The 19,815-nt window shown below is 54.1% G+C and overlaps 2 protein-coding genes across 2 annotated transcripts in view; one reads left to right on the top strand and one right to left on the bottom strand.

The window, feature by feature from the left end:
- Window positions 1-9,760: 9,760 nt before the first annotated feature.
- On the top strand, window positions 9,761-16,365 carry LGALS2 (galectin 2). Its single transcript, XM_019474828.1, has 4 exons — window positions 9,761-9,801; window positions 14,549-14,631; window positions 14,923-15,082; window positions 16,179-16,365. Exons 2-4 carry the CDS (start codon window positions 14,576-14,578, stop codon window positions 16,323-16,325), a joined length of 363 nt encoding a protein of 120 aa, XP_019330373.1. The 5' UTR covers window positions 9,761-9,801; window positions 14,549-14,575; the 3' UTR covers window positions 16,326-16,365.
- A 1,335-nt stretch (window positions 16,366-17,700) lies between these two features.
- CDC42EP1 (CDC42 effector protein 1) overlaps window positions 17,701-19,815 on the bottom strand; it is an 8,438-nt gene continuing 6,323 nt past the window's right edge. Inside the window, exon 4 of the mRNA XM_009289959.2 lies at window positions 17,701-19,550. Coding sequence (XP_009288234.1) covers window positions 19,361-19,550 — 190 coding nt within the window. The 3' untranslated portion in view covers window positions 17,701-19,360. The remainder of the gene's footprint in view (window positions 19,551-19,815) is intronic.

Below are 19,815 nucleotides of genomic sequence, written 5' to 3'. Positions count from 1 at the left end.
CCTGCTTGGCTGAGCAGCCCAGGGGGGTGGGGGTGCGGGTGCGGGTGCGGGTGCGCGAAGCCCTGGAAATAACGAAGGGCTCCAGGAATATAAACTCCATTTGTCCTCGTTCTCCTTGCAGCTCTGGCAATCTAGGCCAGCCCTAACCGCGACACTTAAGATGGCTTGTTTTTCTCTGTGCTCCAGTGGTCTTGGGAGGAACTGTGTGTGTTCTCCCTGTGGTAATCTGTCGCTTTCGTTTTGGTTTGTTTTTTTTTTCCCTCCTTCTTTTTAAATAATGCCGGTGAGAGGTGCCAACCCGATGGCCTTTGGGGAGCGCAGGCCTCCACCCTTTTGAAGAGCCCGGTGCGCCGCATCAGCGGTGGTGCTCAAAGCCGCCGGCTGGGGCTGGCCCTGCCAGAGCCTCCGCGATAAGAGCGCGCGCGTGGTACAGCCTGTTCAGCCTTAAAGCGCCTAGTCCTGGAGACGGAGGTCTGAGTCGGAGCGGTCCTGTGTTGGGTTACTCATTTACAGAGCTAATCCCGCAGGTGGCAGGCGAGGGAACTGCCCTGATGTCACACCTAATGTCTTTTCCTTATGTATAGCCATTGTTTTGGGGGGGATTTTTTGGCCATTAAAAGGTACTTTTTGGCACTTGAATGTAATTCTTACAGCCTTGCATCACAAAGCCTTTTTTAAGTGCCTTTCATAGAAAATTGCCACATCCTTCCCTCTGCTGTGTTCAGGCACGTTTTAACGTGAGTTATTTTAATCTTATGAGTCAACCTTGCCTGTCACTACTACCTCTTTGATTTTTTTCTGAGAATCCTTAAGTCATCTTTAGAAGACCGAGGCCTAGATACTGGTCTTCTAGGTCATGTATGAGCTGCGTAGAAGGCATGCATCTCTCCCCTCCAACCCACAAAGCGATGCCTCTGAAGGAGTGGTTTTTCAGCCTGGTGCTTCACAGCCCCCTTTTGCTCAGGTTTCGATCTGTCTGAGTCTGGAGGTTGTTTATTTTCCTCTCTTTGGCAACACCCAGTGGTTAGCAAGTCTAGGATGAATGGAAGGCTGCACCTCTTTTCAGCTGGTTGCAAACAATGGTGAGTGAACTCATGCATAACAGTTGTGTCAGCAGCGGCCTTTCAAACCCTGCTTTTTTTTCTCATAGATTTAGGAGTCTCTTTCCCCTTTGGTTACATCTGCTTTCCATATAACAAGGGCCCCAACTGCAACGAAAAAAGAGGTCTGAGTCTGAGTTTTGCTCCCTGTAACAGTGGTTAGATGACGTGTGAGGAAAAACCTTCCCTCGATTTATTTTTTTGACCGGCAGCTGGAATCCCAAACTAGGTTTGGATGGAGTGAGACGCTCCATGTTGTAAGTAACACCGCTCCAGAATGAAAGTACTGAAACTATAATTAGCTCATAGCCAGTTGCAGAAGAAAGTGATTACGTGCAAGCCGGAGGCCTGGGTAATTGGCGTGCTGGCGAAAGGAAAGCTTGTGCTGGCAGAGGGGTGCAGGATCCCAGGTTTGGCAGGCCCTGCAGCAGGCTGTCCCGCAGAGGGCAGCAGCAGGCAGGAGAGCTCCTGCCTGATCAACCTGGCCTTAGCAAATGCTCTTGCTGCCTGTACGGTCCAGGTGAATCGCAAAACAGGCAAAGTCCCCCTCAGCGGGGAAGGGAAGGCAGCCTTGCAGGCGTGGCCGTGTTGCCTGGGAGAGGGGTCTTCCACCCACCAGGTCGTCTTCAGCCAGCCAGAACCTCCCCGTCACACTCGCTCTGTCCCAGCGTTTGGTTTCTCTGCCTTGTGTGTTTATGTGAACCCTGCGACGTTTTTCAGATGCGCTTGTGTGCGGCAGCGAGAGCTTTTGCGCGCTTCCTGCTGGGTTGTCGGCTCTGGCCTGTGACGCGAGGTTCCCTTTCCCCTGTCACATTCCTCTTTCCTTGGCAAGGCGTTCTGCTGGAGACCTTCACTTTCCTGAAGCTTGGTACTGCGGTCTTTTGTTCCCTTTTCTTGTTTTCCTGCTCCGGCTGACCACAGCAGCCAGTTCCTGGGTTTTTGGCTCAGCTTTACCTCTGTTACTTTCTCTTAGAACAGGGCTGGCAGCACCTCTCCTGACATCACCTTGGATCACGCACCTCTTACACAATCCTCTGGATTTGCAGCCCTGCTATTCCCTGACCTTGGCTAATCTCCTTCCTTTTGCAATACTTCTAAGCACCTTTCCCAGCGGAGGGTTGCAATTAGAGAGGCAAGTATAGAGTTGCATACTTCTCTAGAGGGAGAGCAGGTTTGAGCTCCTTTAATCTAGTAGGAAATGTCTCCTTCACTTTCATATTCAGCACTTTCTTGTTGTATGCAGTCATCCACCAGGATTGCTCCCTTCCATTTCTTTCAGCGTTTCCCTCTTCGCTGTAGGAAGACCTGTCCCTGGTGATCAAAGGCATCCTTCTACAACTACAGGAGCAGAATGAGGAAACAGGATGCTGGATAAGGGATCAGAAAACCTGCTGGTTAGATCTCTGCAATTAAACATCTCGGAGCAAGACTAAAGGAAATGCATATTTATGCTTACTGCCTCAGTTTCCCTGGTCATTAGCGTGGGCATAATTGCACTTGCTTCCTTTGGGGAATTGCCTTGACCTCTGTATACTGAATTTCTTTTCCACGTTGGTTCTGTCATTAGAGCAACTGGCTCAGCGAGACAAGCAAGCAAGAGAAGCAAATATCAGAGTTAGAGGTGAGCTGTGCAGCTTGCTGCTTCCTTGTGTTCGAGCCCTCCTTCCAGACTGGGCAACCCCGGGGGTGTCTTGATCCCTTGGCCGAGTGGGCGGCAGTGCCCTCCTGGCCAGCGTAGGGAGTGGCAGTGCCTCGTTACCCCCTGGGGCAGGCTCAGCTGGATTTGCTGTTGCTGATAGCGTCTTCTCAAGAGAGTCCAGGACAGTCAGGGGATGCTCTGAGAACACGGGAACGCTCTTGCTGCTGAGGAACGGTATCAGCAGCAGGCAAAGATGAAAGAAAACCGACAGGACAGAAGCCCTAGGCATAGCTATGGCTTGGGGGCTGATAGGTTATGTATCTGGGTAAGCCAAAAACAGACCGGGGAGAGGAAGACCTGCCAGGTTAGAGGGTGCTGCTTAATTTTATGGGGCTGAAGCGAGCATCGAAGGCCCTGAGCCCGCAAGGGGGAGCCTCGATGAAGTCATTCACCGCACTGCTGGTGAGATCAGCTCCAAGCTGGAACAGATCTGTTACCGATACAGTGCACTCGGGATTCAGGTGTGGAGAGAGGGACTTGAAAAGGTGGACAGATTCACCCGTTCTCGCTTTAGCCCTGACTTGCTGTGTTATCGCTAGCAGATGGAAGGGGCGTCACTGGAAAGCACAAGCATTGGGGGGGAAAAAATGGTTTAAGAGCCTGGATTTTGCTGAGATACAGTTTGGCTCTAAAGAACAGCAGGAGGGAGAAGGAGAAAAATCCTATTGCAAAGGCATTTTTCATGGGCAACCAAGCATGATCCGAGCTGAGATCAGCGACACGAAACTAGGCATCCTGGAGCAAATCAGGGAGCCCAGCTGCAGCAAATCCTCCCCAAGCCTGGATGATGACTACATCCCTGCATTGCGGCGACAACAAGGAAGTGTGCCTTAGTGAAGCATTTGCCGGGGATGTTTAGCGTAGCAGCCGCCTGGGGAGCTCAGAGACGCAGCCGTGTGCAGCCTCCCTTTTACAACGCAGCACAGGGAGGAGGCATTGCCGCTGCAGGGTGCCCTGGCGCTGAATGCACATGCTTTTGACTGTGCAGCTGGCTTAGGTTTGGCAGCTGGTGAGCTTGAATAGATGGTTTTTGGCCCGGGCTTGGAAATCCCCCATTGCCAGCGATCCTGCTTTGGCTGCAACTGCCTCAGGTTCCCTAGGAAACTTAAGTGCTGGCTTAAGTCCGGACTGTGAAATGGCAGGAGGAGGCAGTCCGGCGGCTCTCTCCCCTCCAGCCTGGCTGCTCGGCCTCTGCCGCTTGGCACCGCAGCCAGCTTCAGCCCCACTCTTGGCAGCGGCGAGGAGCAGCAGGGCGGAGTGAACTCAGTGCCGGGGCATGTCAGACGTAGGGTTAGGACTATCAAGAAAACTGTGGCCCAGGAGGAGGAGGAGGGAAAGACAGAGTCTGCGTACGCAGATTTCCTGAGGGTGGATCTGGCCTTTCGCAGGCTCCTTGCTGGTCCCTCTGGCTTTGTCTGTCTTAGTAAATGCAACAGGAGCAGGGCCAGGCCCAAGCGCTGCTTCGGGACGATGGCTCACACCGTGCGGTTGTTAGCACCCTCCCTGGCGTGGTTTTGGGCTGTGCCAGCTAGCAGTGCTGCAGCGCCCAGGCACGGCTGGGGGACAGGGCGGGCTGGGGACTGTTGCCAACAGAGCCTTGGTGTCAGCAAGTGTTTAATGCCATGGATGGGAGCTGTGCCCCTCTCCTTGCTCCCCAGGGCCAAGAGTGAAACAGTTACACCCTGTAAGCCCAGGTCCCTCCGAAGGCAGGCTTTTGAAGTGCAGTCCCCTGCAGCCTGCATATTTACTCCCTGATTTTCCATTTTTTCCCTCTCCGAAGATGGGGAATGTCACGCAACAGGTTGTAGGTGAGTGTGTGGGGTGGGAGTGCACGCGCCAGACTGAAACTGGGAAACGCTCTGTCTGCTGGGCATTGCTGAACACAGGGTTGTGACTCAGTGTCCTACACCCCATGCTATGGATCACTGGCCACGTTTGACCGCCTGCCTTGTGGGGTGGGAGAAATGCTATGAGGAAACATTGCCTGACTGCATGAAGTCATGGGGGTGTGGGGGCCAGCTCCTGGATGCAGGGGATCAGACAGGCCTGGGCGCACAGACATGTTGAATTTGCCCCTCTGGCTCTCCTGCCTCAGGCAGGCAGAACAAGAAGCCTGTCATGTTGCCCATGGAGCACATGATTCTGCAAGGGCTTCCCATGCACGCACAACTCTGTCCTGTTTCCCCCGCCACCCCAAACTACATTAGGTTTGGAAACTCACTCGGGGAGCAGAATGGGGGCAGAGCTTGCGTATCCCCCATTTAATGTGCTGCTGACAGATGAGTCCTCCAGCCAGGAGAAAGATCAGGCGCACACCTCCGGGTGCATCCAAACGGCCTCTGCCTTGTCTGTGCCTGGAGGGGCTGCGTTCAAGTGGCATGCTGCTGTTCCCCTCAGCCCGGCGGGTATTTCAAAGGCAGTGTCCACGTTCTGGGTCTCACTGCAACCACGTTGCATCTTTGCCATCCCCAATTTGCAAGCCCAAGTCCCCCTCCTCTGTGCAGGAGGGGGAGATGCTCCCAGCAGAGGCTGCTCCTCTTTCCACCTCCCTCCTCGCACAGAGTAGCTTTGCATCTTCAGTAGCTTGCCTCCCCGTAGCGGTACTCTGGCTGAATTTTGGGAGGAGGATGCATGCTGGGAGTCGATGAGGTTAAAAGCAACAGTGTCACAGCATGGCTTAAGAGTAGGCTATGAGACCTCTTCCCTCCAGCCATCCTCTAGCTGCCGTGCTGCTCCTGCAGCTGGCCAGCCGCTTGCTGGTGTCCAGAGCAGGCGCTAGGCGCTCTTCAGCTCATCCTGACCCGGGTCCCTGGGGAGCTGCATCTCTGTCGGAGCTGTTCAGGAAAGATTTCCACCCCTTTCCTAATGAGACTGAGTGAGTAATAGAGATGTTCCTCAGGGACGGTGTTGTAAGGAGTGCTACGTGCGTGTTCAGGACCAGAGAGCAGGTCTCCACTAGCTTTTCCCTGCTGTTGTGCAGCAGATGTTAATGCGTGTCCCATCTTGACAGAAGAGATAAGCTATCTGCGTGTGGATGGGAACTTGCCTGGCAGTTGCAGCCACGTCCTCCTCGAATTGTTCTTATCAGATCTTCTGGCTTGGCAAGTCTGTTTGTTGCACTGTGAATGGCAACAGGTTTGGGGCTATTCAGCCTGGGATATGATAAGATTTGTCTGGTGTGAGTCGTGTTCAAAGCATTTAGTTTGCAATACCCTTTTCCACTCTTGGGAGCAAGGATTCTCCATCCAGGAATCTGACTGCAATTAAAGCCAGGTGTCTGCTTTGCTGCTGTGGGGGCTCTTGGGGGGAGCAGCGCGAAGAAACCTGGGGTCAGCCAGAGAGACACAGCCAGGTTCTGGCTGGGGTGTGTTGCCAGTGGTGGGGAAAATAAGGACAGCAGGAAGAGGCACAAACTGGAGGGAAGGGAAAGAGAGCCAGAGTGAACAAACAGCCTAGCGTGACTGCTGGGAACGCAAAATAAACATCCACTGTGGTCAAGTGAGTGCTTATGTACTATTGGCTATGTGGGATGGGTCAGAAACAGGAGTAGAGGCTCACAGGAACAGTCCAGAGGAAGGACAGGATGCCCATATGGGACTGGTCGGCAAAACAGGGTGTCCTCAAATGCACGGGGTGTCCCTTAGTGCCCGGTATAGTACTGGAAAGGGAGACAAGGTGTCCCAGCAGTGCAAAGCAGCTGCAAGCAGCTGCTGCCCTGCTCCCTGCGGTACCGTGTGGAGGTGAAACATCTCTGCGCAGCGCCGTGACCCAGCAAGGCTCAGGTGCTGGCTTCAAAAGCTCCTTCACCCTGGTGGCAACTCTAAGCAAGGCTGTGGCTGTAGCTTCTCACTGAGAAGCGGGGAAAAAGTAATTTAGCACTCCTCGTGCCGGTGAGAGTTGGGACCTCCTCTGCACTTTGGTCGTCCTTGGAGCTCCTGCAGCGGGTCAGGCTCAGCTCTTTTCCCTGTGGTTCGCTCTGAAGGTCCATAGGTTCATATATTTCTGTTGCCCTTCCCTCTGGAAGGGGGGAGGAGAGGAACAAGGAGAGTTGGTTGTGTGGGCCTGGTCTTTTCTTAGGTCTCCTTCAGATGCCTCCAGTTGCCTCTTTAGATGCCCATTTCCCACACTGAGTCAGTCATTTCGGGATTTGGATTCCCTTTTTTTTGGCAGCTTTTCTTTCCCATTTCTATCTGGTTTGGTTTTTACCGTTTCATTTTGCAGGGCCATCAAAGAGAGTTTGTTCAAGCTGATTTTGGAGCAAGAGATAGTTTTGATTTGACAACCCCTTCCTCTGCAGACCTCAGCCATGGCCTTAGATCCAGGGTGGGTCACCCCTTCAGACCCTCTCAAAGCTGATGGGTGGTAAGGTGGCTTGCTGCTTCCCAGCAGGGGTGAAGAATACTTGGCTTTAGTGACGTGAGCATGGGAGAACAGACCTGGTTTTTTTGCTCCCCTTCTTTCCAGTCCATGAGCTGTTAATTCTTGTGGCTTTTCAAAACTTGTTATTTCTCCCTTAGCATTTCTTTCTCTTTTTTTCTTTTTTTTTTTTCCAGTGGATGAACCACCCTTGGCATCACGCCTCGTGCGTGTGACTCAGACGGATTCTGCTTGTCTGAAGGATTCCTGCAAGTCCTCAGAGTTGTCCAACCCGCTGGAGCCCGTGAGAAACACACTCAAAGCGAGTCACACAGTGCCAGCGGCCTTGTTCTCCCTGTGCAGGATGGACCGCTGCACACGGGGACTCGGCAGTCGCTCTCGCTGCATGACCTTGCTGTCCTGTGGGGTTGAATCCGGGATGGCTGCTCGGAGCTCAGTGGAGGGAGGTCCCCGTGGACCTTTTGTGTATAGCGCAATGCTGCGTTTCTTTTTTGCTTATTTGAGTTCCAGCCAGTTGGCCTCACGCTGTCTTTGTTGTGGGAAATGGTCCCCTTGAAGTCAGGGGAGTTGGGCTTGGGGCGTCTCGGAAGTCCCCTGGCTTCCACTGTTGGAAGGCATCTGTTCATTTTGAATGCCTCTGGTTTTTGGACTTAATTGGACCCACCCAAAGGCTAAATTTTTTCAGAGGCACTGAATGCCTCAGTACCTCCTACTGATAGTAGATGGTGTGGTGAGAGATCAGCATCTCTGATACTCGAGCTGCATTAGCCAAGGGAGCCCAGCTTCCTTTTAGCTTCTAGGACAGGTTTGCAAAGCTGGATTTTTTAATTTTTTTTTTTTTTTAAATCTGTCCATGGGAGCTTTAAGATGAGAATCTAAACAAGAAGAGGTTTTTTTGGATGTGAACTTGGGTATCTGTGCCTCAATTTCCCTATGTGCAAGATGAGGGGGCTGCCATCTTCCTTACTCAATGGTAAGATAAAGCTGTTGGAGATGTTAATCTTTTGGTGCAAGATGCAAGTGGAGCATAAGACCTCATGAAGCTGATCCTTTATGGAGAGCTCTCTGGAAGATCCTTTTCCCATTAAGCTAATAATATCTCATCCAGCAAGTCTGGGTAAATCCTTTTAGGTTCTTGGACAGGTTTGGAAAACTGGATTTTTTAATTTTTTTTTTTTTTTAAATCTGTCCATGGGAGCTTTAAGATGAGAATCTAAACAAGAAGAGGTTTTTTTGGATGTGAACTTGGGTATCTGTGCCTCAATTTCCCTATGTGCAAGATGAGGGGGCTGCCATCTTCCTTACTCAATGGTAAGATAAAGCTGTTGGAGATGTTAATCTTTTGGTGCAAGATGCAAGTGGAGCATAAGACCTCATGAAGCTGATCCTTTATGGAGAGCTCTCTGGAAGATCCTTTTCCCATTAAGCTAATAATATCTCATCCAGCAAGTCTGGGTAAAGCTGGGAGATCCCAAAAGTCCAGGAGAGGGGGAAGCCATGAGCCTTCTATGCATCTTTTCTTTGCCAGTAAGGAAGCTTTCAACACGTGCATTTTTATCTCCAGGCGTGTGTTTGAAAGCCTTTCCCACAACCCACATTCCTGGCATGCCCCCATGAGGGAAAGAGAGAAATGAAGGCTGGAAATGGAACTGGGTGGCATGTAATCAGTCCTCTGACCTCCCTTCCCCACCCTTTGCCGGTTCGGTTGGTTCTCCTGCCCCTCGGGCAAGCTGAGGGCCCATAAGATGTGACTCACCTGGCTGCTTGGGTTGATGAAATGGCCCTGATGCCTTATGAGCCAGCTCCTGTGCACATGAACTACCTTCCTCCCCTGTCTGTGCACGACTCGTAGCACACAAAAGTGTTGCCACAGACTTCAGAGCTGCCCGAGAGAGATGTCCCCTGCAAAGGTATAAGGACATAACTTGGCCCTGGGGATGGAAACCATCCATCAGAGCTCATTTGAGCTCCCCATGGAGATGGGAGATGCCAGTCACTGTGGCACCACCACCTTTCTGATAGGGTAGGGAGAGAGATGGAGTCTGAGGCTACACCCCTCCCCTTGATCTGGCCCACTGCTTGGTGCAGATTCCCTCCACTGCTGCCTCTAGCCCTGAAGAAAGGTGTTTTTTTCCCACATTTTAGCTCTTCAGCTAGCTTTGTCCTTCCTCCTCCTTATTCCCCACATACTAAGGAAGAGAAATTGCACCCTACAGATGAAGGGCAGTGATGCTGGTGGAGAGCCTACCGGAGGCTGATGGCCTCTAATCCCTTGCCCCCAGGTTCAGAGCATGGATGCTACTTCCATACTTCCCACAGGGGCTCCGGATGACGCACTGTCAGGGAGCTGGGGCATGAGGGGTGGCAGGGGATTCATCTTCACTCCTTTGTTCCTTCCCATTTTAGTTGATCCGAATGTGGAGACTTCAACGCCTTCCCTAGAGGAGCCGTCCCGCTCTGGTTAACCTCTTAGGCAGGAGGTTAGTGCTCATGGGCACCAGTTTCCTTGTGCTCATCATTGCCTTGGTTTCTCCTGCATCTCCTGGACATTCCTCTCCTGTACACGCCCTCCAGATTCACAGACCTGCTTATCCAGTCTCCTGCTTACCTCAGTGTTTGGCTGAGGTAAGTACTTTTTGTTCTCTCGGTCCTCCTCTGTTAGGAAGCTGGCTGGCTTTCAGAGCTTAGGGATCGGGTGGGTGAAGGTTGCAGCACTATCTGCTGAGAAGCAAACTAATGCCTCTCGACTAAAGGGGAAACCGGTCCTGTCAAACCTATCTGGGGATTTTTGGGGCTGGCAGGAAGAGGACTGAGCAGCTCCATCAGAAGGGGATGGAAGCCTCTTCTTGGTCCTGTCCTGAGCCCTGGCCTCTGAAAATGCAGAGCTCAGCTTCTTGAAATCCACCCCACAGCCCTCTAAGGCAGGGAGCATTCCCCACTAGGCTTCATAAAAGGGGGAGACCGAGTCAGAAACGTGGCTTAATCGCAACTGCCGGGAGGAACCGCAACCAGGGCCCAGATGAGGTCAGAGAACACAGTTTAAATCAGGTCACCGCTCGATATTTATTGTGTGGAGTTTTTCTTTTTTCTTTACTCCCGCACTGAAATCCTTCCCCAGAGGCTATTCAAGGAAATAAATAGCCAGTGGAAAGGGACAATAGCTTGCTGTGGAGTACAAATTATATGAAGCAGTAGGAAATAATAGCAGAGTGAGCAGCTGCTACTCCGAGAAAGAATGCACGGTTGCTCTCTCCAGCTCCCTTTGCCTTGAGCGGACGCTGATGCCTGGTCCACAGCACAGGCTCCCTGGTGCCTTGAGTGCAAAATGGGACAGGTGCCTTTTCCCCCCACAGTGTCCTCCTCCGGTGCCACTAATTAGTGCCAAGCTGCAACCGCAGCTTTTCGTTAGGGTGCTAAGGGGATCTCTTGCCTCTTCTCACAGGGCTTGGTCTGAGGCATTCCTGCAGCCGGCACGGCCACCTCGCCTTCCCCTCTCTCCCTCTTCCCTCTGGGCTGAGCATCGTGTCTGGTGAAGACCCATGTCACTCCTGTGAGGGACTATTCATAGCTCGTGTCATCTAGAGAGAACGTGTTGGCTGCCCTGTCCTCTGAGACCCTTGAAGCCCTTCCTCAGAGCACCGTTGGGAGGGATGGTGGGGACCATTTTGGTGTGCTGGTGTGGATTTTGGGGTCTCCCCCCTGCCACAAAAGGCCCTGAGAAACCTCTCACAGCTAGGGCGGTTAGGCTACTTTGGCTGGGAAGTGGGGAAGCCTGTGGTTTTCCTCAGGGCTTCACACCTAGCTGGCTTATCTCCTGCCCGAGTAAGAAAACAAAATAAATGCTGCTGCCAGCAATGATGCTGCCGAGGATCTTGGCAGCCTGCTGGGGAGGGTGGCATTCAGTCTGTTCTCAACAGCTGTGTGGGTGCCCTGTGGTAGCGGTGGCAGCTCTAGGCTATGGTATATGAGGTCCTGCTGTCTGGAGCCACCCTGAGGGTCCTGAGATCCCGTGGGTGCTCCTGGTTGCCTGAGATCTCCCTAGAACTAGCAGGAAGGCTGGGAAGGACTGTTAACCCCAAAACCTACCTTATGGGACCTCTGCAAATGGAGCTGCCACATTTCATGGCGTGAAAGCACTCTGCAGAGGACCTGCCCTGCCACCTTTCTGGCTGAAAGCCGACGTGGTTGCATTTGGTCTCTTCCATCCTTAAAATACGATTTTTTTGGTTTTCTCTGTGCAAAATTGCAGGCCTGCCTGCTCCCTGTTGGAAGCTCGCCTCGCTCTCGGGTTGGCCATGGGCCCTACCCTCGCGCCAGTGACTGCTTGTCGGGTCTCTGCTGTTCCAAGGCACCCTCTGGGAATGCAGCAAAGCCTCCTCCGGTGCCAGCGGTGTGAACGTGGGTGTCTCACACCAGTACAGGCCCACTACCCTCTGGCCAGGATGAAATTCTATATGGGGCCCTGGAGAGGCACTCCCAGGCAGGTACCCTATTATTGGATCATCTCTCTGGGGGTGAAGGGTTCCTGGATCCCTTGCACTGGTGGCTGCCAGCTTGTACAACCATTGCTTATATTTTCCTCACTGCACAGACCCTCCACCTCCTTTGCAGATGCACATTAGCCGGATTTCCTCTTTCTTTGGGATTTACGTTCCCATCATATCACCGTTTCCCCAGGCTTTCTGCTTTGCAGTGTCTGCAGGGGAGTATCAGCCTGCCCCTTTCACCCTCCTTTCATCATCCCAATCGCCACCTCCAGTTGCACTGGAGAATTTTGGCTCTTCTAGGGTCCCTAAAATCTCAGCCCCTTCGTATGCGGGGAGCACATACCCCCGCATGAGAGAGGCCATCTGCGTAGGGCTGGTGTCTGACCATGTGGAGGCTCAGCTCTGCAGATGAAGGAAGTCGCCAGTGCTGGCAGAGTTGCTGCCTGGTTTCCCACTATTGTTCCCAGTGGCAAATAAAAGGGGGGTGAACGCCCCTGCTGAGCATTGTAGGGGGGGCGTTTAATGTTATCTCGATAAAATCTCACAGCCCCTCTCTGAGCAGCTTGTGCTTCTTTCCTGCCCGTCTCCATCCCTGCATATTCTCATATCTGTGGTACTTGCGGCTCTGCACATAACTCTCTGCATGGGTAGTTTTCCCCATCCCTCGGACACATGCTGCTCTCCCTCCTGGGCAACCTCACGCTCTGCCAGTGGGATCGGTGGATAAATCTGAGTGAGAGTGATGTTTCTGTCTGGTCTGTGTGGGAAGTGGGGGGAAGGCTCCTCTGTGTTGCTGGCCCGGGACCTGGGTCTTGTCTCTGTCGCAACATTCCTGTGTCACCTTGGCCAGCCACGTAGGACAGGATTTTTCTGACCGAGTTTAGGGTCTGTCTTAGGATGTAGTCTCTTGAGCCCTAGAAGTGTTTGTTTCTCTCCGCTGGCTTAAAGTGAGTTCAGATAACTGACCCTGATGGTGGCTATGCAGACAGTGTCTTTACTGCCCTTGTCCCTGTAAAGGGACAACGTGAGTTGCTGGAAAAAGAAACCTCTCATAGCCAGTGGAATGCTCCGATATTTTGAGAGGGGGGCTCTGTGTTGTCCCTAGGATAGCTGCAGGGGAGCAGGGTGATGTGAAGGTGTGTGTGTGTGGGACACAGCAGCATGATGAGGAAACAGACCCAATGCCAGAAACCACCAGCACCTGCTCCTGCTCGCTCCATGCTCAGCCCGGGGAGGTTTCACCAACAGCTTCAGTGACCTCAACAGCAAACAAATATCCCAAGCCTGCTGGGCTTTCTGACCCCCTGCTAATAGGAAACACCTCCCGGGAAGGAGTGCTTATCAGCACTTACCTCTGCTTGCTTCAGGAGTGTTTTGGGGAAGGGCAGAAGCTGTCTCCCAGCTGGCTGTGCAGCAGCAGGATGACTGCACTCAGCTGCTCTCTGCAGGGCTTGGGAGCGGGGCTGAGGGACTGCTGGTCTCCTAAGCCTTGGCCTCCTCCTCCCTCTTGCTTTCCCACTGACTTCTGGAGTCTGGCAAAACACTACCAATTTGTTCAACCAAACCTGGGACACTGTCTGCTGACTCGTAGCTCTTACCTGGGAAGAAGACAGCAGGGGTGATGCTCCCCTGTGAGGACAACATTCCCGTGTCTCAGGGTTAGGGAGGATGGGGCTATTGAACCTGATGTGCATGGCTCCTCAAGCTAAAAGGATTGGGTCTTGATGGAGCTTGGATGGGAGGTTGCAGAGAGCTCCCACGTATTGCTAGTGCAATCTGTGCAGCTGGGGCTGAATCTAGAGCCATGAGAAGGGAAGGAGCTGGGATGCCACTCATGTCACTCCTGCAAAGGACTGTTCATAGCTCGTGTCATCTAGAGGGGATGTGTTGGCTGCCCTGTCCTTGGAGCCCCTTGGGAGCCCTTCCTCAGAGCACCGTGGGAAGGGATGGTGGGGACCATTTTGGTGTGCTGGTGTGGATTTTGGGGGCTGCCCCCCTGCCACAAAAGGAAGGAGCTGGGATGCTTCTTTTGGCTGAGCTGTTACACACAGAAAAGAAGTGAACACGGTGGTCACACTTCCATGGCCAGCTGGGAAGATGCTTGTCCTATGTGGTGGCTGGAGTAGCACCCCTAAGGGCTGTGTGTGGTGGTCCCTCCACTGGGACCCACTGAGGAGGCTGGGAATTGGTTAAATCTCCTGAAGTCCCTAATGAGAGGAAGTGTACATAGGAAAGCTATTTCTTCGGATCAAAGTCTCCTGGCTTAATAGCAGTCGGTGGGACCTTGCAGAGGCAGCGGTGCTGTTAATGTGTAAGCCACAAGGAAGTCTAGGGATGTAAGGTCCTCCGTGCAAAGTGTTTCTGAGCTAAACTGCTGGTGGCTCCCTGCCTGGTTACTCTGCCCTCTGAGGAAGATGGCTGTAAGGGCTCCTGCTCCTGTCCTCTGTCACCCAGGGTCCCCAGCTCAGCAAGGCTGAGCGAGGGACCGGCAAGCCACAGCCACCTCTGCTCTCTCCACTTGCATTTCTTGAGCTGCAGGCGATGCTACCCACCAAACCCTGGGTTGTTCCCCACTGCTTTAACCCTCTTTGTACCTCTGCTGTCGTGCTTTCCCTTTCTTCTGCTGAGGACAAGCCTGTTTTCACCTCCTCTCTCTCTGATATCTTTTCTCGCTGGCTTTACTCAGCCCGCTCTTCCCTCACTGAGTGAGAAGCCCATGCAAGACCTCCAGCACGGAAGGTTTTTGGCCATGAGAGGAACACCAGCTGAAAGCAGTAGATGTTCTCCTGGCTGGGGCACCTTCTCCAAGCAGCACCCTCTCACTTGCGGTGGCAGGGGAAGAATGGCTGAAGGAGCCCCACAGACTATTTTTCTCTCTGCCTTAGGAAAAACTTGAAATCTTCAACCTGGATATGAAGACTGGGGACACCCTGAAGGTCAAGGGCAAGATATCTGATGATTCTGACGGGTAAGTACAAAGAAACCACCTTGACTTGCCAGGATTGAAGATGCGCTGCAGAGGGAAGTGGTTTTCCAAGGTCGCCAGGTACAAAAAGCGTGAGCGTAGCTCAGTGTTAGGGGAGCCCCTGCGCCACCACTGTGCAAACTCCCTCTGTTCCCAAGCAGAATGAGGAAACAGGAGGCATTAAGCACCTGCAACGCTGATGGAGGAACTGAGTGCAGAGCCGTGTGTTGGATCTCAGGTCTTCCAAGACCCTGTCCTGCCCATGCAGCTGACCTTCCTCCTATTCACCCACAGCTTCAGCATCAATCTCGGCTGCAGATCCTCAGATCTGGCACTTCACTTCAATCCCCGCTTCAATGAGTCTGTCATTGTCTGCAACTCCAGGTGCTCCAATGCCTGGCAGGCAGAGCATCGTGATAACCACCTCTGTTTCTCCAGGGGCTCCACTATCAAGGTGAGGGGTCTGTGCCGGCATGGGGTTGTGGGGTGTGTGTGTGGTGGGGGGAAGCCCCTGGTTAGCAGATACCCATACCCTAGTCCTCCCAGTCCCATCCAATGCCTCCTGCTCCCTCCCAACAGCCCCTTATCCTCATCCTCTGAGTTTTTGGTCCTGATTGCCATTTCTACTCCTCCTTCAAAACCCCAATGCTTCCTCTGGGAACTTTGCATGAGCCCTGTCTGCCTCAGGCTTTGTAAGTGCTTCCTGCCCCCCATACCTGCCCAGCAGGTGAGTGCACCAGGGGCACATACGAAGGTAAAGGGGGTCTCCAAGAAGCAGGAGCTTGCTGCTCTCTACCTTATTTCTCTCCCTAATTCCCTCCTATGCAAACACAGGCTTTAAGGCAACCCAGAGTTTGGAGCAATGTCCAAAAACCTCTCCCTCAGCTCTTCTGTCCTCACTACTCCTGGATCCATGCTGCCAATTTGCCCTCCCTCTCCTCTTGCCGGGGATGCTGTCCTAGTTGCTGCCTCACCCCACCTGATGTCCCAAGATGTTAACAGGGCTGCATTTAGGAGCAGTCCTGTTCCTATTGCTGTGGAGAGGAAGCTTGTTTCCTCAGTCATGGCTGGCTCTTGGGGAAGGGGTGACGGCTTTGGGGAATGATCCCTTTAATTTGCAGTGATCAGTGATACATTCCCGTCCTGTCTGCTTGTGCATGTTTATCAGCAAAGTTCCTTTTTCCAGGTCCTGGTGAGCTGCTGAGGGCATTGGGCTGTCAGGTTTATTCTGCCCTATTCAGAGCAGATCTAGGCCATGTGGCGTATAAAGACACACTTGGCTTTAACTGCTGTGAGTTTACAATCTGAGTAGCTGAAACAGTCCCAGGAGAGATCCTGTCCCCAGGTCATAGTCTAGATACCAGCTCAGACCCTTGATATCAACTGCACATTTTCTGCATCACCCTCAACTCAACCTCCAGCACCTTGCTTAAAGCTGTCAGGACCAGGTCTGACCCTCACGTGTAACAGTCAGGACTTTCACCTGACGGTCACCTCCTAATCTCCTCCTTGTCCCCAATCCCTGCCTTTCCTCCCCTCTCTTCTCCCAGATCATCATTGAAATGCTGGCAGAGAAATTCCAAGTGAAACTACCAGATGGGCATAAAGTGGAGTTCCCCAATCGGCACTGCTACCAGATGATCAGCTACATGAGCGTCAGGGGAGGCTTCAGGGTCACCTCCTTCAAGCTGGACTGATGGGTGCTGCTTCCTAGCTCTAATAAAAACCCAAGCAGTGGGAGACTGCTTGCTCCAGCTAATATGGCTTCTGTGAGGTCTCTGGCTCCGTGGCTCTGTGTGAGACACCGACAAAGCCCAAGGTTTTTCCACCAACAGGAAAGGAGCCCTTGTTGGGTGGAAATAGCTGCCAGATAATGCCAGGTGCTTTTCCAGGTCAGACCAGGATGTGGGGTTGAATGGAGAGTAGGTAGGGCAAAGCAGGCTGTAGGTGGAGTTCAGGAGGAGGAGGACACTATGTGATTGCTCGGGGAATGGTTGTGTAATCTCTTCACAATGCACCATTTCTTCCTGCACCCGAGTTTTTGAGAGGGAGGGAGGGAGGGAGGAAGGGGAAGAAAACTGTTGACATGAGTGATGTGGCATTTGATGTGGCATTCGGTGCCACAAAAGCACGTTATTAAATGTTAGGTTTGGGAACCTCAGGGCATGGGTTTGACAGGTTCCTCTTGGCTGCTCTCGCAGCCAGCAGGCAGGAGGAAGGGGTGCCTTGCCCTCCTGCAGGAGCAGTACCATGAGAAGTGGTGGCATGGGGAAGGCAGCACAGGTGTGCCCCTGAGCCAGCATCTGACTTTCCCCCTTATCTCACCTCACTTATCTGCTGGCACATTCCAGCCGGGTTACCCATTACTCTGACATTTCCACACCGAACCCTACTCAGCGAAAGTGAGGCAGGGGAAGGCAGTGGGGAGGCAGGACAGGGTTTGGGCTGGGTTATGTGGCTCAGCACCTACCAGTCTGTCCCCCTCGCACGGGACCACAGGCAATTAGTGCTGATTATCAGATGCTGCTGCTCTAATTAAAAAGTGCCTCGCTAGCCTTAAGTAAGACCGATGTGTGACAGCAAACATCGGGGCACTTCAGGCTGGGTGGGAGGAGAGCAGAGTAGAAGAGCATCTTACGGAGAGCCTGGTCCAAGGCAAGGTGGCAGTGCCCCTGCCCTCCCTCTCCACTTCCTCACTGCCCAACCCGCCAGACTTGCTGCTGCCTGAGTGCACAGGCAGAGGATGTCTGATGGGCTGGAAGGGCTGTAGCCAAGCCAGCTTTGGGAGGGGTACCGATCTCCTTCAGGCTGCAAATGAATTGTTGCCAGGCTGGAGAGGAAGCTTTGCACCCTCCTGCATGCTACGCGGAGCCGGGTGGATAGGAGGTTGCTTTGTGTGTTAGCCATGGCGAGTGGCAAAGTACCAGGCTAGTTAATCCAGGGATCCCAGAGGTGCTGGAAAAGCCTGCTGAGAGTGGAGAGGATGGGATTTTGTGGCTGGGGCACTGGCAGACATAGCAAGGAAGACAATAAGGTCGCTGCAGCTGAGGGGAGGCACCAGAGGAGAAGTTAGTATCAAAACTGCTTTAATAAGGACAATAATAAGTGCATGGGATACAGAGTGGAGGCAGAAAGGATATTCCACAGATGTGGGTCTTTGGTCCGGAGCTTGTGTTACTGTCTGGGAAGCGGAGGGCGGGGTGAGCTCGTCCTGAGAGCCAGGGTCCCTGCCCCAGAGAGTGCAGGGGTGATAAGGCTGATCCTGCTGGGTGCCAGTGGCCAGAGCTGGGGACTCCTTGAAGCTGCTGCCTGCCCTGGCTTGCTGCTGCTGGCCAGCACGAGGCAGCCACCCAGGGAAGCTGGGGGAGATGGGCTTGCCCGTAACCTCGATGGCATGACTGCGAGTGGCACTCCCATGTACAACACACGTGCATGCCGGAGCCTCTTTATTCCGCTCTGAAGAGCTCCCTGCCAGAAGCAGCCGGGCGGTGGGTGAGCTGTGTGGGAGCAGAGCCCTGCGGCCACAGCCTGGCATCTCCCCCTGCTGCACACCCCCTCCTGTCCTGGAGAACAAGGGGGGTCCTGTGAGGGTCCCTCTGGTGACCTCAGCCCCCGAGCATCTCGGCTCCACGCTGCAGCACAAAGGTGCTTTTGTGAGGGCCAGTTTGCACGCGGGGCAGCGTGGGGGACAGCTCGTTCCAGGGCGGCCACATCGCCCAGGGCCACTCAGCGAGGGGCATTAGCTGTCCTCCATGCGTACCCCTGGGAAGGGGCATGCTGGAAAGAGGGGCGCGCACGTGGGGAATGAGGAGAGGGGGCAAGGATGGAGAAGATGTGGCACAGACTGAGTGGCTGCAGAGCGGGAGTCTCCTTGTTCTGAGGTGGGGGGAAGGGAAGGGATTTTTGGGGCCTGAACTGCAGAATTTGGTGACCTGACAACCTCGCCTCTGCCTCCAGCCAGCCAAGAAGTTTCTCCCCTCCCTGCTGCGAGGGGGCAGGGGTTGGAAAAGGAGCAGTCTTAAGTGATGCTCAGCAGCAGGAGGCAAGTGGAAAGACCCCTGCAATTATCTCTGTGTGTGCTCTTACCTCCTGAACGCTGAGCTCACGGCTTTTTCTGGGGGGAGGGGAAAAGGGAAAGCCCAGCTCTGTGGGGTTTGCCTGCCCCTTGAGCCCCCAGCTGACCTCCCCCAGTAGACAGATGTGCTATAGAGGAAGGTCTTGCACCATCTGGAGCTGGGGAGACCCCCATCCCCTATATGCCAGAGCTATCAGTGGGAATATCTCCAGGAGGCCACCCGTGCCAGCGCAGAGGGTGTTTGGGGGCTTCAGTGGGAGGACGGGGCACGTCCCCAGACATGCTGATGGAGCCAGGCTGAGGGATGGGAGAGAGGGCACTGGGGGGAATGGGATGGGGTAGGAAGGGGTTTGGGGTTTCTTTGGCACATGGGAATGTCCCTTTGGCGTCTAACAGCAGTGAGGCCAGGGAAGGGCTGCGATGCCCGGTGCTGCGATGCACAGCCCTCACCGGTCCCCCGCAGCAGCCTGACCCAGCCCTGGGGAGCCCCCTGGGAGATGGGCTCTCCTCCTGCCCCCCAGTGCCCCCAGCTTGGCAAGGAGGTCGCCCACTGGGTCCACTGGCAACGCTGGCGCCTGAGGGTGGGGGACAGGGAGGAGGGTGAAGACCCTGGCACCGGTGCCTCTGGTGGGGGGCCGTGACAGGAGGGATGGCCGTTCACACCTTGACTTCATCATCCTCCTCCTCGTCGTCGTCCGCGTACTCGAAGGAATTGCTGCGCATCCCCCGGGCACCAGCATACCCCTCCTGCAGGCTGGAGAGCTCGGCTGCTGCCTCCTCCTCCTCTTCTCCTTGGTTCCAGGTGACCTCAGGAGGGCTGCGATGCCCGGTGCTGCGATGCACAGCCCTCACCGGTCCCCCGCAGCAGCCTGACCCAGCCCTGGGGAGCCCCCTGGGAGATGGGCTCCCCTCCTGCCCCCCAGTGCCCCCAGCTTGGCAAGGAGGTCGCCCACTGGGTCCACTGGCAACGCTGGCGCCTGAGGGCAGGGAGCAGGGAGGAGGGTGAAGACCCTGGCACCGGTGCCTCTGGTCGTGACAGGACAGGGAGGAGGGTGAAGAGCACCGGTGCCTCTGGTGGGGGGCCGTGACAGGAGGGATGGCCGTTCACACCC

This window comes from Aptenodytes forsteri, unplaced genomic scaffold, assembly GCF_000699145.1.
Source record: "Aptenodytes forsteri isolate BGI_AS27 unplaced genomic scaffold, ASM69914v1 Scaffold284, whole genome shotgun sequence".
NCBI lineage: Eukaryota > Metazoa > Chordata > Aves > Sphenisciformes > Spheniscidae > Aptenodytes > Aptenodytes forsteri.
This window is presented reverse-complemented; position numbering and strand designations above follow the sequence as displayed.

Excerpts from the sequence above, each read along its gene's own strand:
- LGALS2 (XM_019474828.1), top strand. The coding sequence starts at position 14,576 with ATGAAGACTGGGGACACCCTGAAGGTCAAGGGCAAGATATCTGATGAT. Across the intron at positions 14,632-14,922 it reads ATATCTGATGATTCTGACGG|CTTCAGCATCAATCTCGGCT; the intron begins GTAAGTACAAAG and ends ATTCACCCACAG. Across the intron at positions 15,083-16,178 it reads CCAGGGGCTCCACTATCAAG|ATCATCATTGAAATGCTGGC; the intron begins GTGAGGGGTCTG and ends CTCTTCTCCCAG.